Source organism: Carex rostrata, chromosome 22, assembly GCF_964058835.1.
Source record: "Carex rostrata chromosome 22, lpCarRost1.2, whole genome shotgun sequence".
Classification (NCBI taxonomy): Eukaryota; Viridiplantae; Streptophyta; class Magnoliopsida; order Poales; family Cyperaceae; genus Carex; species Carex rostrata.
The window spans coordinates 7372142-7385704 of NC_135939.1; the positions used below are offsets into that span (position 1 = coordinate 7372142).

General features: G+C 36.7%; 2 protein-coding genes across 4 annotated transcripts; one reads left to right on the forward strand and one right to left on the reverse strand.

The window, feature by feature from the left end:
* The first annotated feature begins 1296 nt into the window (after positions 1–1296).
* On the forward strand, positions 1297–3133 carry LOC144574118 (signal peptidase I). Its single transcript, XM_078323980.1, has 2 exons — positions 1297–1836; positions 2171–3133. Exons 1-2 carry the CDS (start codon positions 1360–1362, stop codon positions 2936–2938), a joined length of 1245 nt encoding a protein of 414 aa, XP_078180106.1. The 5' UTR covers positions 1297–1359; the 3' UTR covers positions 2939–3133.
* Positions 3134–3939: 806 nt separating this feature from the next.
* Positions 3940–10241, reverse strand: LOC144574119 (histone-lysine N-methyltransferase, H3 lysine-9 specific SUVH6-like). Of its 3 annotated transcripts, none has more exons than XM_078323982.1 (3): positions 10071–10241; positions 9445–9514; positions 3940–6261 (listed from the first exon to the last, which is right to left on the reverse strand). In XM_078323982.1, the coding sequence occupies exon 3, from the start codon at positions 6192–6194 to the stop codon at positions 4140–4142; it is 2055 nt and encodes a 684-aa protein (XP_078180108.1). In that variant the 5' UTR covers positions 6195–6261; positions 9445–9514; positions 10071–10241; the 3' UTR covers positions 3940–4139. The 3 variants fall into 3 exon arrangements, with proteins under 3 accessions (XP_078180108.1, XP_078180109.1, XP_078180110.1); XM_078323983.1 differs by having other exon boundaries at positions 10075–10225; XM_078323984.1 differs by lacking the exons at positions 9445–9514; positions 10071–10241 and adding an exon at positions 6417–6613.
* Between the last annotated feature and the right edge of the window lie 3322 nt (positions 10242–13563).

The following is a 13563-nucleotide window of genomic DNA, read 5'->3' on the forward strand; positions in this document are numbered from 1 at the left end:
TGTCTTATTTTTTGGCATACACTCTAAACAAGAAAAAAATTTCTTCACAAAATTATTTAAATAAAAAATATTAAAATCTCTAGAGAGAGAGAGAGAGAGAGGACCGCCCATAGGCTAGGCGGTCGGGGCAGATTTGAAAAAAAACCCAATGCGGGATATTTTTAAAATTTTCTTTTTTTAAGGGTATTAATAAAAATGGCCGTCTAGGATAGGTGTCATATAATATACATTTTAGATGAAAATATTAAAATCTCTCTAAGAAATATATATTAAAAAAAAGTTACTGTTTGATAAACATCTGTAAAAAAAAAAGGTCACAATCAATTCCAAAACTAGTATATATTTACTGTTTGCTAGTATAAAATAGTTTGTACTTTGGTAAACATCTGAAAATATTAAGATCTCTAAAAAAAAATTAATGTAGATGACTGCTCAAACACTGAATGGTTTGGTAAAAAAACTAAAGCGTCCAAACACTGGGCAGTTAGGATATTTTTTAAATTTTTTGCAACCCAGAGGGCATATTTGCTATTATTTTTTTGTTAGAGGGTATTAATAAAAATTAAAGCACACCACTAAATCCGAAAAAGAAAGAAAAAAAATATATGTAGAAAAGTGAAAAGAAAAGCCCAAAGCCCCAAACCTACCGAACCTAAACCTTAATTTTATTCATCAGTTCATTTTTGCTTTCAACGAATGCAGCAGTAAGTGTAATATCAAGGCAGCTCCTGATCATATTATAATATTGTTGACATCAACATTTACACTGCATAAATAGTTATATCACAGCCATATAGATCAAATTATTTTAAAAGGTTGATTAAAAATGAAAACAGTTGGGATTGTTTAGAAGTTGTGAACTTAAAGATAAAAATATAGTATTCCAAAAAAGTATTTATAAATGGAGTAACGTTGAGTCGTTGACATGAAAGTGTCAGTGTTACCCATTCCAAAGAAGTATTTATCTTTTTTCCCCGTTGAACGATTCCGAGAGCACACCACACCGCATCATCCCTCTCCCTCCCTTTCCCCTTCCCCCTGAATGCGTATCCTCTGCATTAACTCAAAAGGGAAGGGAATCTTTTGAGTTAATGAATCTCAACCGTCTGATTTTAAACGGAGTCAATCGGACTACTGTTTATAACTTAGGAGGCCTTTGATATTAGTGCGAAACTAGTCTGTACGAATCTTAAAACAGATTAGATGGTTAAGATTCATTAACTCAAAATTTTCTTTTTGAGTTAATGCAGAGGATGCGAACTCCCCCTTTCTCTCCCCTGTTGCTGTTCTTGCGGAGGTAGTAATTTATACAGACAGCACAGGGACCTCACCTCCCCTTGGCCCTATCACCGATTCACCATGGCACTGATTTCTCTCTTCTCTATTCTTCCACTTCTATTCCTCCCTCTATCTCCCGTCTCGTCCTCGTCCTCATCCTCATCCTCCCCATGGCTCTCCGCCAATTCCTCCGCTTTCCTCTCGCAGATCGTAGATGCCTTGGCTCAGAAAGAGAAGTGGGACCCCAAGTCAGAAATTAAGCTTAGGGTTTCAGATTCCGACCAAAAGATGTCTAAAGTTGGAGTTTTAAACAGATACGAGTTCAACGCTACGGTTGGGAAGAGGCTTAGGCTTGGGATGAGGTTCTCTGGTGAGGCCGGCCAGTGGCAACGAGTAGATGGAAGCGTCGTGGTTCAATCGGATTCCAATCTGATCGCTGGAGATGAAGCCGGTTTGGTGTCACCAGTAGTGAAGGATTTGGAGTTGATTGGACCTCTCCAATTGAGAGTTGGAGTAAAGGGAAGAAATAATGACTGGCTTTCTCTTCAGTTACCTACAGTGAGTGTTTCTTTTGTCAAGATTTGGCAGTTGAAATCTTTATTTATTACATAAGCAATAACTAGAATCTAGAATTGAGATGGTAGATAATCTACCAGTACCATTCAAGTATAGTTACCTGCCAGTTATTGCAAACTAGTATCAGGCCTAACTGGTACAATATTAAGTATATGTTGTTTATGGAATATGTCGGCATGCCATTAAAAAACCAATAAATAATTAATGAATGAGTCTGAGATCCAACCTTTAGGTACCAGTAGGTTCAGTACATGCCAATGGACATGAGCATTGCTCATGGGAGAATCTAACATGCATTGCTCATTATTATATGCAGATAAACATCACAAATACAAGATTAAAGCGAATACTAGTCCCATATGGTATCAAAATAAGGGTGGTAGGTGCACAAGTGGTATCTTTAACAAACCCAAGTGACATCGGCCTTTTTATGAACGGCAGCCTCGCAACCCCAAAAAAATATCAAATTCCATATTGGCACCCCAGATATGCATCTTGCACTCCATTACTATCTGTTCATGTAGTGGGCTCAATTTTGATAATCGCACATAAATCCCTAAATCCCACTGCTCCTATCCGAACCTCATTCATATCCCATGATACTGTCAAGTTATTATCTGATAAATGCTACTACAGAGAAATTAGCCGAATCCCTTCTAGCGTGTTTCCTTCAGTGCCTTCAGTTAATTCAAGGTTGGCTTTGTTAGAGAAAGTTTTAGTGAGGTTGGTTGGTTCAAAAGTGCTGGATAAGAATTTTGTTAGGTTTTTCAAGATTAAAGTAGTTTCTCTTACCGTGGTAAAATTCCGGTTGAGATTGGAAAAAGAGGTTAGTAGGAGAGATGAATTCTGGAGAGAGATAGAGGAATGGAGAACAAAACCTAAGGATCAGCATTTCTTGCTTGAAGTGGTAGCTAGGGTTAAAGAGGACGGTACGTTAAAAGCTTTATCAGTGAAGAAGGTAAAAAAAGCATTTAGTGCTGTTGAATCAACAGCCTGGAGCAGTCTCATGTCAAATATTTCTTATACACAGTTTCCTTCCTTTGATTTACCTCCTGAGGCACTGACATTAGATGTGAAATGGTGATTTTATTCCCTTCTTTAAAAGAAAAGAGGCCAAAATTCAAGATGTAATTTTTGTAATTGTGGTAAATTTCATAGGATTGCTTTATTTTGTTTCTAATCTTGGTTATCGTTTTGATTTTTTTGCTATAAAGCTTCTGTATATATATAAATATGCAAACATATAGTTGGTAGGTGGAAATTTGTTGTTGATATTTCATATTGGCAGTTGTTTATATGGTTAACATTGTTTCTTACAGTTTTTCTACAATAAAACTTGACAGTGCTAAGGTATTGATTTTTGTTTTTCTTCTGAATCATTTTCTTCTTTATAAAAAACAAGGATTCAAGATTTGTCAATTCATTTGTTATGCTTAACGAGAAGAATAGCAAGTGAAAGAGACAAAACTGGATTAATAATGCTTCACAGAAGATGGTGCTCATTAGAAGTGGAAATGTAGATAGCTTAGATTTGAAAGGCCACTGGGTAGGCACTCAGAAATGCAAAAGCATGCAAAAAAAAGGACAAAGTGCCTCTTTGTTAGGTACAAGATCTGATTGGTCCTTTTTACTAGATAAAATAGAATCTAAGTCATTCAATTTAAATATTTATAAGAAATCTTCTAATTAAATTTCGAATCTATAAATTTTCACATGGAGAGTATTTTCTTAACTAGTATGTCACATATTGATTCTCATAAGAGCTAATTGATACTTTTTTTTTTATCCCAACTTATTAATATAACTTGTGGAGAAAGAACCAGCAAGTTGTGAAAAAAAAAAACATTTGAATGAAAGTGGAAATTACATCCAATCTCGCCTCCAAGAGAAATGGTATCCCAACAGATTAGAAAATTTTCCAAATGAACTAAAAAAATCACAAATTCCCACCAGTTGGGATGCTTCCGAAGTTGGGAAATGCCTTGTGTCTAAAATCTATAGAAAATGGTGAAGAATCAATTACTTGTAAGCAAATAAAAAGCATACAGCTTCGATTTTGGAAATGGAAATGGATGTCGTAAAGCATATTATCTGAATTGATAATAAAATAGCTAACCAATCACAAATTCCATGAATAATATGCTGCACCTATCACTTCAAGGCGCTAAACAAAATTTGACATCTAATTGTTATCAATTGCAAACAAACAATAACAATTTTGACATCATTGAAGTTGGAAGCTAGAGAAACTAAGAGAGAAGTTCCTACAAATTCCTAAGTCCTAGCTAATACAACCAACCAGTACACTCTTCTGTACCACAAAAACACTTCAATTTCTTCACATTTCCATTGGCATCGTGCACTTGGTCCACAGAATAATTGTAGTGGTACGAAAGCTCCTCCATTGGTTGTATATTCTCACATGCAAAGAACATAATCCTGGGCATGCTTTTATTATCATGATCATACAACAAATTCTGCGCATACATGTTCGGCATGCAACTATGGTTAATAAACCTTGAAAAATTGCCGAACTCAGATGCATCCAAAGTGAAAGTCTCACCCCCTTCCAGATCTTTTGAGATTTTACCTTTTTGAAGGGCAGGAATGGAAGTTTTCAGCCCCTCCCATAGCTTCTCATCATAATAGTTATTCCCGATTGAGAATAAGTATTCATCATTTGATCTCCTTTGCGCCTCCTGGTCAGAGATCAGTTCTGCCACATATTCACACACAAAACTCCCGGAAGGGATATATTGCAATGCCCTGACACCCCATCCCATATTTTTAGTTTTAAAAGCTTGGAGCCGATATTTCATGCCATGCTGGCTGACCCTATTGACGCAAGTCGGGGGACACTTACAAGCAGGCCCGCACTCAAAAACGAGTGGCTTGGCCTCAACAATATGACCCTTATCATTAAAAGGTAACTCTCCCCCATTTTTCACCACACAAGCACATTTCATTGAGTCGGAGCAGCCGTCTGTGCACCCACACCCATCAAGAGGAGTCGGATCCTGCAGGACCCGGGTCCGCAAGCCCGTTATGTACTTGAAAAATGGCGGCTTTTCACTATCTATGAAATTTACCACTGAAACCGGCACCTTCTCCTTCCCAAAGGATAGATCCTCCATGTACATACCAGGAAACAAGAATGACTCTGATTTTCTTGATTCCAAAATTTCTCCGATATTCAAGTCTGCTTGCCCGGTCACACGCCGTAGCCTGAAAACATAGAAATAGTGGGTCCCATCATCAGACCTCTTTCTCCAGTACTTCTCAATAGTGTACAAGCCACAATAGATGTATGTATTTAACCTCTTGGCTTTAACCTTGAGTATCTCAGCAGCGGTTAGGCATCGGGTAAAGCCGTAAATAAACCGTACCAGGGTTTTCGTCTCCAAGCTTCTGACAAGTGCCAGGTTTGATCCATCAAGTGTCACATTGGAGGCCTCCACAGAAGAACCAGAAAATTCTACAATGTCAATTTTATTTTTTTTCTTCAGTTCACCCATATTACCATAGGAAACGACACTAATAGCGAGGTTCCCTTCTTCTCTTTTGATGAAGTCAACACTTGATTGGTACTGACGATGGAGACCCACCACACAAAGCTCAATACGTAAATGAAAAACATCCCCAATTTGTGTCCCTGGGACTTCACCAATAAATTTTTTCGTCTCATCATAAGAATTCCTCTCCTTGTATTTTCTGAAAGCCACCCAATCACGTCTACCACAGGCAATACCTGAACCAGAAACCTGTGGTGTTTTCTCTTCCACTAAAAGCTCCCGATAAATGCTCCGGAATTCATGCAAACCTAACCCTGGATTGGCAGCCAATTCACATGAGGCTGAAATTTGAAAACTATAGTGGTGTTTCCTTTGCAGGCGTTCTTCTGAAAAATGTCGTTTGAAGCCCGGATGAAATCTCCAAGTAACCACAGCCTTGTATAATTTGGACATAACTTGGGGTTTCGTTGAATTCCCACTCCAATATCCAGAATCCTTTGCACTATTCGAATTTTTCTCAAGTTGAACTTTTCCATCTAAACCTTGATTGACATAGTTTGGTTCTAAACCCTCTATGTTGTTGATTTTCTTATTCAGACACTCAAAATTAATCGTATTATTTGAACCATGTCCATCTTTTAAAATGTCATTTAAAAGATCCTGATTAATTGGGTGACTTTTCCTCCCATCTCCCAATTTTTGAGCCCGGTTTCGGTTTGGCCACCGCTCATATCCTTCTTGAAACCTCCATGGTGCCAAAACCTTTCTCTTTTTACAAAACACTTCTTTTTCTGAACTTTCCTTGGAAATTTTCAAAGTTTCGACCATGGTGATTGATTGAAACTCCTTCAACTTTCTGATTGTGACAATTGACCTTCACTCCTGACTGAATTATCTGTTAATTTCAATTATTATTGTTAGTTTTTTGATCAAAGAATATATTTACATTTTATTAATTTTGTAATTTTTTTTATTTACAGATAAGTACATCTTAGTAGTTATTAGTCTATATAAGAATATTCATTTCAAAATTAAAATCTAATACCAAACCATACAACTATATGAGGTGTTTGGAAAGTGTAGTGACGATTTAGGTGCTTCAAGACACTTTAATGCGCCAACGGAGGTGCTTTAAGGTGGAGCAGAGTTAAAGAACCTCCATAGGTGGAGTAAAATTAAATCACCAAATTTCCATGTTCTAACCAAAATCATAAGAACACACCCAAAAATAGCTATGGCCATCCGCCATCCTCACACCATGCATTTAATAAAAATTTATCATTTCTGAAAAGAAGAGGGTTCAAATGCCTCCATTTTTTTAATTTCTAATAACAAAACTTCTAAAATTTATATGCCCAAATAAGATCATTTGATGTAATCTTATATTATTTTCTCTACATGCACATAAAAAATTATCACTTTTCAATTTTGGTTTTATATTTATACATATATAGAGTTGGGTTATGGTGAGTTGCAAAGTAAGAGCTTTGTTTTACTTCACGCTCATACTTTTTACTTTTGGAAGTTCAAAAAGTTGATCCGAACCGTTCAACATGATTTACATATTGAGATGTGCTACGAGACCAAATTTAACATTTTTTGAAAAATTTGTTACTATTTGTTTAGAATTTTTTAAAATCACTGTTATGGTCCATAATCCATCCAAAAACAGCGATTTTCTACCCATCTAAAAAAATTGTAAAAAAATAAAAAAAAATGTAAAATTTGGTCTTTAAGCACATTTTGATGTGGAGATCACGTTGAGCAATTCAGATCGATTGTTTGGATTTTGAAAACGGAGATATGATTGCGAAGTAAAACAAGATTCTCACTTCGCAACTCACCATAGCCCCCCCCCCCCCCTCTCTCTCTCTCTCTCTCTCTCTCTCTATATATATATATATATATATATATAGAGGATGGCTAAGCTCAAATCGTTTGTTCCTGGACTCAGGAACAAACAATTCAGTTATCTGATTTCCGAAGTTCAAATGGCCGATCCAAACCGTTAGATGTTTAATCTATATTAAAATGTGCTTGGAGACAAAATTTTATATTTTTTGGAATTTTTTTACTATTTATTAAGATGGTTTGAAAGTCGCTGTTTTTTTATGGTGCAGAATTTTAATAAAAACAGCGACTTTCAAACCCTCTTAATAAATAGTAAAAAAATTCCAAAAAATATAAAATTTTGTCTCCAAGCACATTTTAATATAGATTAAACATCTAACGGTTTGGATTGACCATTTGAACTTCGAAAATTAGAGAACTGAATCGTTTGTTCCCGAGTCCAGGAACAAACGATTTGAGCTTAGCCATCCTCATATATATATATATATATATATATATATATATATAGTGAGTGGCTAATATTAAAACGTTTGTTCCTAGGCTATGGAACAAACGCTTCTATTTTTATATTTTCAAAGTCCAAACAGTCGATCCAAATCGTTCAACACTCAATCTATATTAAAATGTGATTGGAGACCAAATTTTATATTTTTTACTATTTATTAAGACAGTTTTAAAATTGTTGTTTTCAATGATTCAAAAACTTTTTACTGTTTATTAAAATCAGAGATTTTAAAACTGACTTAATAAATAGTAAAAAAATTCCAAAAAATGTAAAATTTGGTCTCCAAGCACATTTTAATATAGAGATCAAATCTAGCAGTTTGGATCGAACGTTTGGACTTTGAAAATTGGAAAACCAATTGGTTGCACCACGACTCCAGAACAAACGTTTTGATATTAGCCAACATATATATATCAATAAGTTGAAAAATCAACGTCCTAAATTTGTCCACATTAGTGTATTTTTGCAAGCTCTTGATACTAATCAAAACAAAATCGAAATGTCGTGATCTTTTACGTGTGCATAGAGAAAATGACATCTAATGGTTTTATTTTGACATTTAAGCTATTATGGTTTTAAAAATGGAGGCATGATTAGGCACAAAAAATGGAGGCATTTGAACCCTCTTCTAAAATCATCACTTCACAAAATCAATTTACAAGAATTTCAATGAACTACTCATGGTTTCAACAACAATTATCATGATAAAGTTAAGGAGTAAAGCTAGTGTGTGTGATGCTCACGAAGTCAATTTACAAGAATTTCAATTAACTACTCGTGGTTTCAATAAAATTATCATGAAGTTACGAAGTGAAGCTAGTGTGTGTTATGGTCACCGGGACTTGGTGAGCATAGCTTTAAAATCTATTAGATTGGCTTCAAACGACGAATCCAAACCGTTGTAACTGATCTATTTCACGAGTGATGCGTGCACATGTAAAATTTTTTAATTTTTTAATTTATTTAGTATAAAGTAAAGTGGTAAAAAATGAAGGTTTATAAGTTATTTTAATGCTTTCATTTTTTTATTTCAAAAATTCAAAATTTTGCATGTTCACACATTACTCGTGAAGTATATCAGTTTCAACGGTTTGGATTCGTTGTTTGAAGTCAATTCAATAAATCTTTTATGCTCAACACCCCCTTCCAATGAGCACATCATATGCTAGCTTTACTCTAAAGTTAAGAATACACGCCAAATTTATTTCATGAACAAGAAATACAAACATATATGAATATTTAAATATAATTAACAGTATCATACAATTATATTTCAAGAGGGTTCAAATGTCTCCATTTTTTGTGCCTCCATAATGCTTCCAATTTTTTAACTACAATGACTTACAATTTAAAACTTAAATGTCAAACTAAAATTGTTAGATATGATTTAATCATTTTCTTTATGCACACATAAAAGATTATGACATTTCAATTTTATATTGAGTAGTATAAAGAGCTTGCAAAAATACACCGACCGATGTAGATAAATTTTGGACGTTGATTATTCAACTTATAAGACCAAAATTGAAAAGTGATAATTTTGATGTGCATATAGAGAAAATAATATAGATCTCATCTAATGGTTTTATTTTGACATATAAAAAGTGGAGGCATGATGGAGGCACAAAAAATAGAGACATTTGAACCCTCCTCATTCTATTTCTATCATTTCTTTATAGAAATTAAAAAAAAGGATAATAAAGAGATTTGCATAAGACGTACCGGAATAAGAGTTCTCTTCCGACAAAGACCTCCCCTTACCACCCATCCTGCATTGTTGCTCCAACAAGGTCTAAGGTAAATCAAGAGACATTCTTCATTAGTAATTTTCAATTCAAGTTCTAAAACTTGAGTTTGCCCTTGAAACTTATTAAAATCTTCAGAAGCCCCTTCACCCTCAAGTCCTTGATCTATACTTGTCCTACTCGGCTCAATACCGAACTAGTACAAAACCGGCAAATGCCCCAAAATCAATTCTCTATTTATCGAAAGCATCACTTAAAATGTGAGTCTTACAAAAGTTTGGAATTGCATTTGGAGGAATGGTACCAACAGAGATTTGATTAACACTTCGAATTAAACTAAAGTTGCAGCAATAACTCAGTTTTACGTAAATCAAGAATTAGGTCACGGAGGCCAGTATAATGGAAGAACCAGCCATTAATGGAGGTTTCAAGCCAAACCGATTAAGGAAGAGAAGGGAGAGGATAGAAACGAGTTCCTCAAATAATCCAACCAAGACCAGTGTTTCACTTGTATTTTCTCGAACATCCACGCCATTCAAGAGAACAGAAAACCCTAGCTTAGGTTTAAGAGAGCAAAACAGAAATAGAGAAGAGAGAATGCACTCACGGAAACGCAGGGAGAGAGAAAGGGGCAGCAATCGACGCCTCGTCAGCAGCGAGAAATGGAGAGGGCGACGATGGGGAGACGAGTCTCTCTCAGTTGGACACGCACAAAGGAGAGACACGGGATGGCAACCTGAAGGAGAGAGGAGGCAAAGGATACGTTTCCCTCCCTATGAAACCGTACCTGTCCCGTGCTGCCCGGTCTACCCGTTCTGCCCCTTGGAATTATGGATTCAGATATGAGTCCAAATCTGCTGTAATTTCAGGAGGAATTACAGGGCAAACATCAATTTTTTCTGTGTACAGATCTCGAAAACATTATAAAAAAGTAAGTTTTATGTACACATCTTGAGAAAGACCAATGGTTGGGATCGAGATTACAGGGTCCTAAAATTCTCAAGAATTACAGCAGATTTATTTTCTTCAGATATACAAGGCCAGTACCAGACTAGAGTTTTGGAGAGATTCTTTTTCTGATAGATCGCGTACAAGAGATAGAGAGGGGGGAAGTATCTTCTGCGGAGTTTTTCCGTGTGGAGCTGTGCGGTGCTTTTAATCTGGTCCGTTCGTTTCGAATCAGACGGACCAGATCAGATCTTGCGCGAATTTTAAAAAAACTCAAAATTTGGTGAATCCTTAATCCAGTCCGTCCGATCCAAAACGAACGGACCAGATTAAAAGCATCGCACGGAAAAACTCCGCAGAGGATAGCAATTCATAGAGAGGGACGGTGAAAGGAGGCGCAGAAAAATAAAGAAAAAAATCAACAAGAAAAAAGGGCATTTTTCTATTTCGTCCAGATGAATATTTCGTCGAGATGGAATTTTATGAATACTAAAATTCACAAAATACTGCTCTATTGCGACCAGAATCTCAAACCGGTTGAGATTTAATCTCAAACCGGTTGAGATTTAATCTCAACCCGTTGAGTGAGAGTGATCCTCTGTAATACCGGAGAGGATACAAATTCGTAATTAGAGCACCACCCTACCGTGTAAAATGAGATATCAGCACCGTCGATTTTAAGGGTCCGGATCTCCTAAAGTAACCTAATTTTTGAGTTTAGACGTGTGCGATGCTTACTCGGAGATAGTGCAGAGGTCTAGTATTATTTGAAGAGTTGGGGCTCTATAAAATTCGTGTTAGAACATTTTAGACGGTTGATATCTCCATATTTGATCTATTGTTCCGACCAATTCTTGTACCAAAATCTGCGTTTTAAACCACCAAATCGGGTATTTTACATTGAATATCCATAGAATGTGGTACTGCTGCGATTTCATTCTTATTTTGCAGAAAACGGGCGAAATCAGGGAACTTACTAAATTCTGAGACTCTGCACGCGACCCTCATCACATCTGACGCGACCCTCATCACATCTGATGCGACCCTCATCAGAGTCGATGCGGGTAGCATTAGACCTGATGAGGGTCGCATCGCGAGCTTCCAGAGCAGACAGCAAAGGCCCAGAATTGAAGCACTCGTTTTGAAATGTCTATAAATAGACCACCCCTGCTACCAGGGAGGGGGTTCCGAATTTGAAGATTCAAAACCTCAAGAATTGGAGTGTTGATCAAGAAAGAAGAGAGAGATTGGAGATCGCTTGGAGAAGAAGAGAAGATTGCAAGATCCTCTCCAATCCACCTTGGATCTTCGAGCTTCATCATGATCTCTTCTCTTCTCCCCTCTTTTATGCTTTCTTTTATCATGTTTGAGTAGATCTTTAGTTCCTAGGGTTAGGATGTAGTCTCTAAACTTTGTCTTTGAGTTGCATGTTGTTTTGATCTAAGTTTGAACTTGTGTGATTCTTTGTTTGAGTATTCATTGATTGCTTGATTGATTCTTGATTGTCTACTGTTAGATGTCTATAGCATCTCTTCTAGTAATTTGACATTGATGTTTCTTGCAATTGTGATTGAGTATTTGAGGTAGATCTAAGATCAATAGTAGCCGAGAGGTGAACTTTCCATTATCGAAAGGTTGTGGATACCTCTAGCAAACCAGACAATCAATTTAGGTTAGATACCAGTAGGTGAGAGCTACAGGTTGAAGCCTCGCACAAGAAATCAACTTAGATACGAACACATGTCAGCTCAGCTCGAGGGCCAAGCGACCCGCATCAGAGATGATGCGAGTCGCGTCATACGAGTCACATGACAGGTCCAGAGAGGGCAAAGTTTGGGATGAAACCTGAAACCCTGGGAACGCCTTTTATCATTGTTCAAAACCAAAACCTTTAATTGTTTTCATTTACTGTTGTCACACCCCAAATTCCCGGGGTCTGACAGCCTGCCGCGTGTATCTATCTGGTGTCACATATACACGCAAGGCAGTGGATCTTTTTATATGCATTACCAATATCCTCATCTGCTGCGTCCATGTAATGAACCTGAAAATAATTGGGAGGGTGGGGGTGAGAATAAATTCTCAGTGCGAAATTTGCCACAGTTTAGATTATTGGACTTGCAATCAAACTCTATATTCAAAAATGAAACCCAAACAATAACAGTTCAAACAGATATATATAATCATAAATAACAGAATGCCAATGCTCGACAACAGTTTAATCAACCTGAAACACAGTTTACGGAATTTCCAAGGTGAATTTCAAACACAACATATATTTTGGCTTAACTCAATTCAATAACTCAATTCAATAGGGCTTGTAGCAATTACAGATGTTCTTTCGAGCTGAACCATTATCAAACCCACATCTGTAGGGTTACTGACACCTACAGATGGCCAACCGCTGGACCCTTTATCTGACACCCATCTGCAATCGCTTGGCTTAACAGTTTATTAAGGTCTGGTTTGAATCATATAAAGAAAATCCTCTCTGAAATCATTCCAACAGTCGTAATATTCAATTGACCTTTCAAATGCATTAACACGTAGGAGAATGCCACCGAGCCATAGACGTTACACATGTCACCCACGATTTCCAATCACATCTCATAACATAATGACCCTCCCTCGTCCCAACCGGTACTGGGAACATCGAGGGCCGTTCACCTAAGGCCATTTAGGATCCTGGGAATCCAAGTCAGCATACAGCCCGACTTGGCAAATTCATTGGATCCAAGTGCTTAACTTCGTAAATCCATTCACATACATATCAAATCAAATCGTGGTGACTTTCAATCAAATCAGATCATAATAGATCGACACAACCTACAACCATACCAGCATGCAAATCACTCAAGTCATATCAATTCGAGTTTAATTTGATTGGGCTATGCAAATGTTTTACACAATTCAATGATGCAATCAATGATATTCAACATGACAAACGAAAACACAGTTTAATTCCTGAAAATAAAGTATCAAACAAGTCCAAGAATCCCGCACCTGAGTATGACGAGCGTACCGCTTAATTTAAGGATCGGACGTCTCGTATTGTCTCGCAAGTTCTTGCTCGACCGATCCTATACCTATATTATACGTATACTTGGTTTAACATTGGTTCACTATTGGAAACATTTACTCGAGTTAC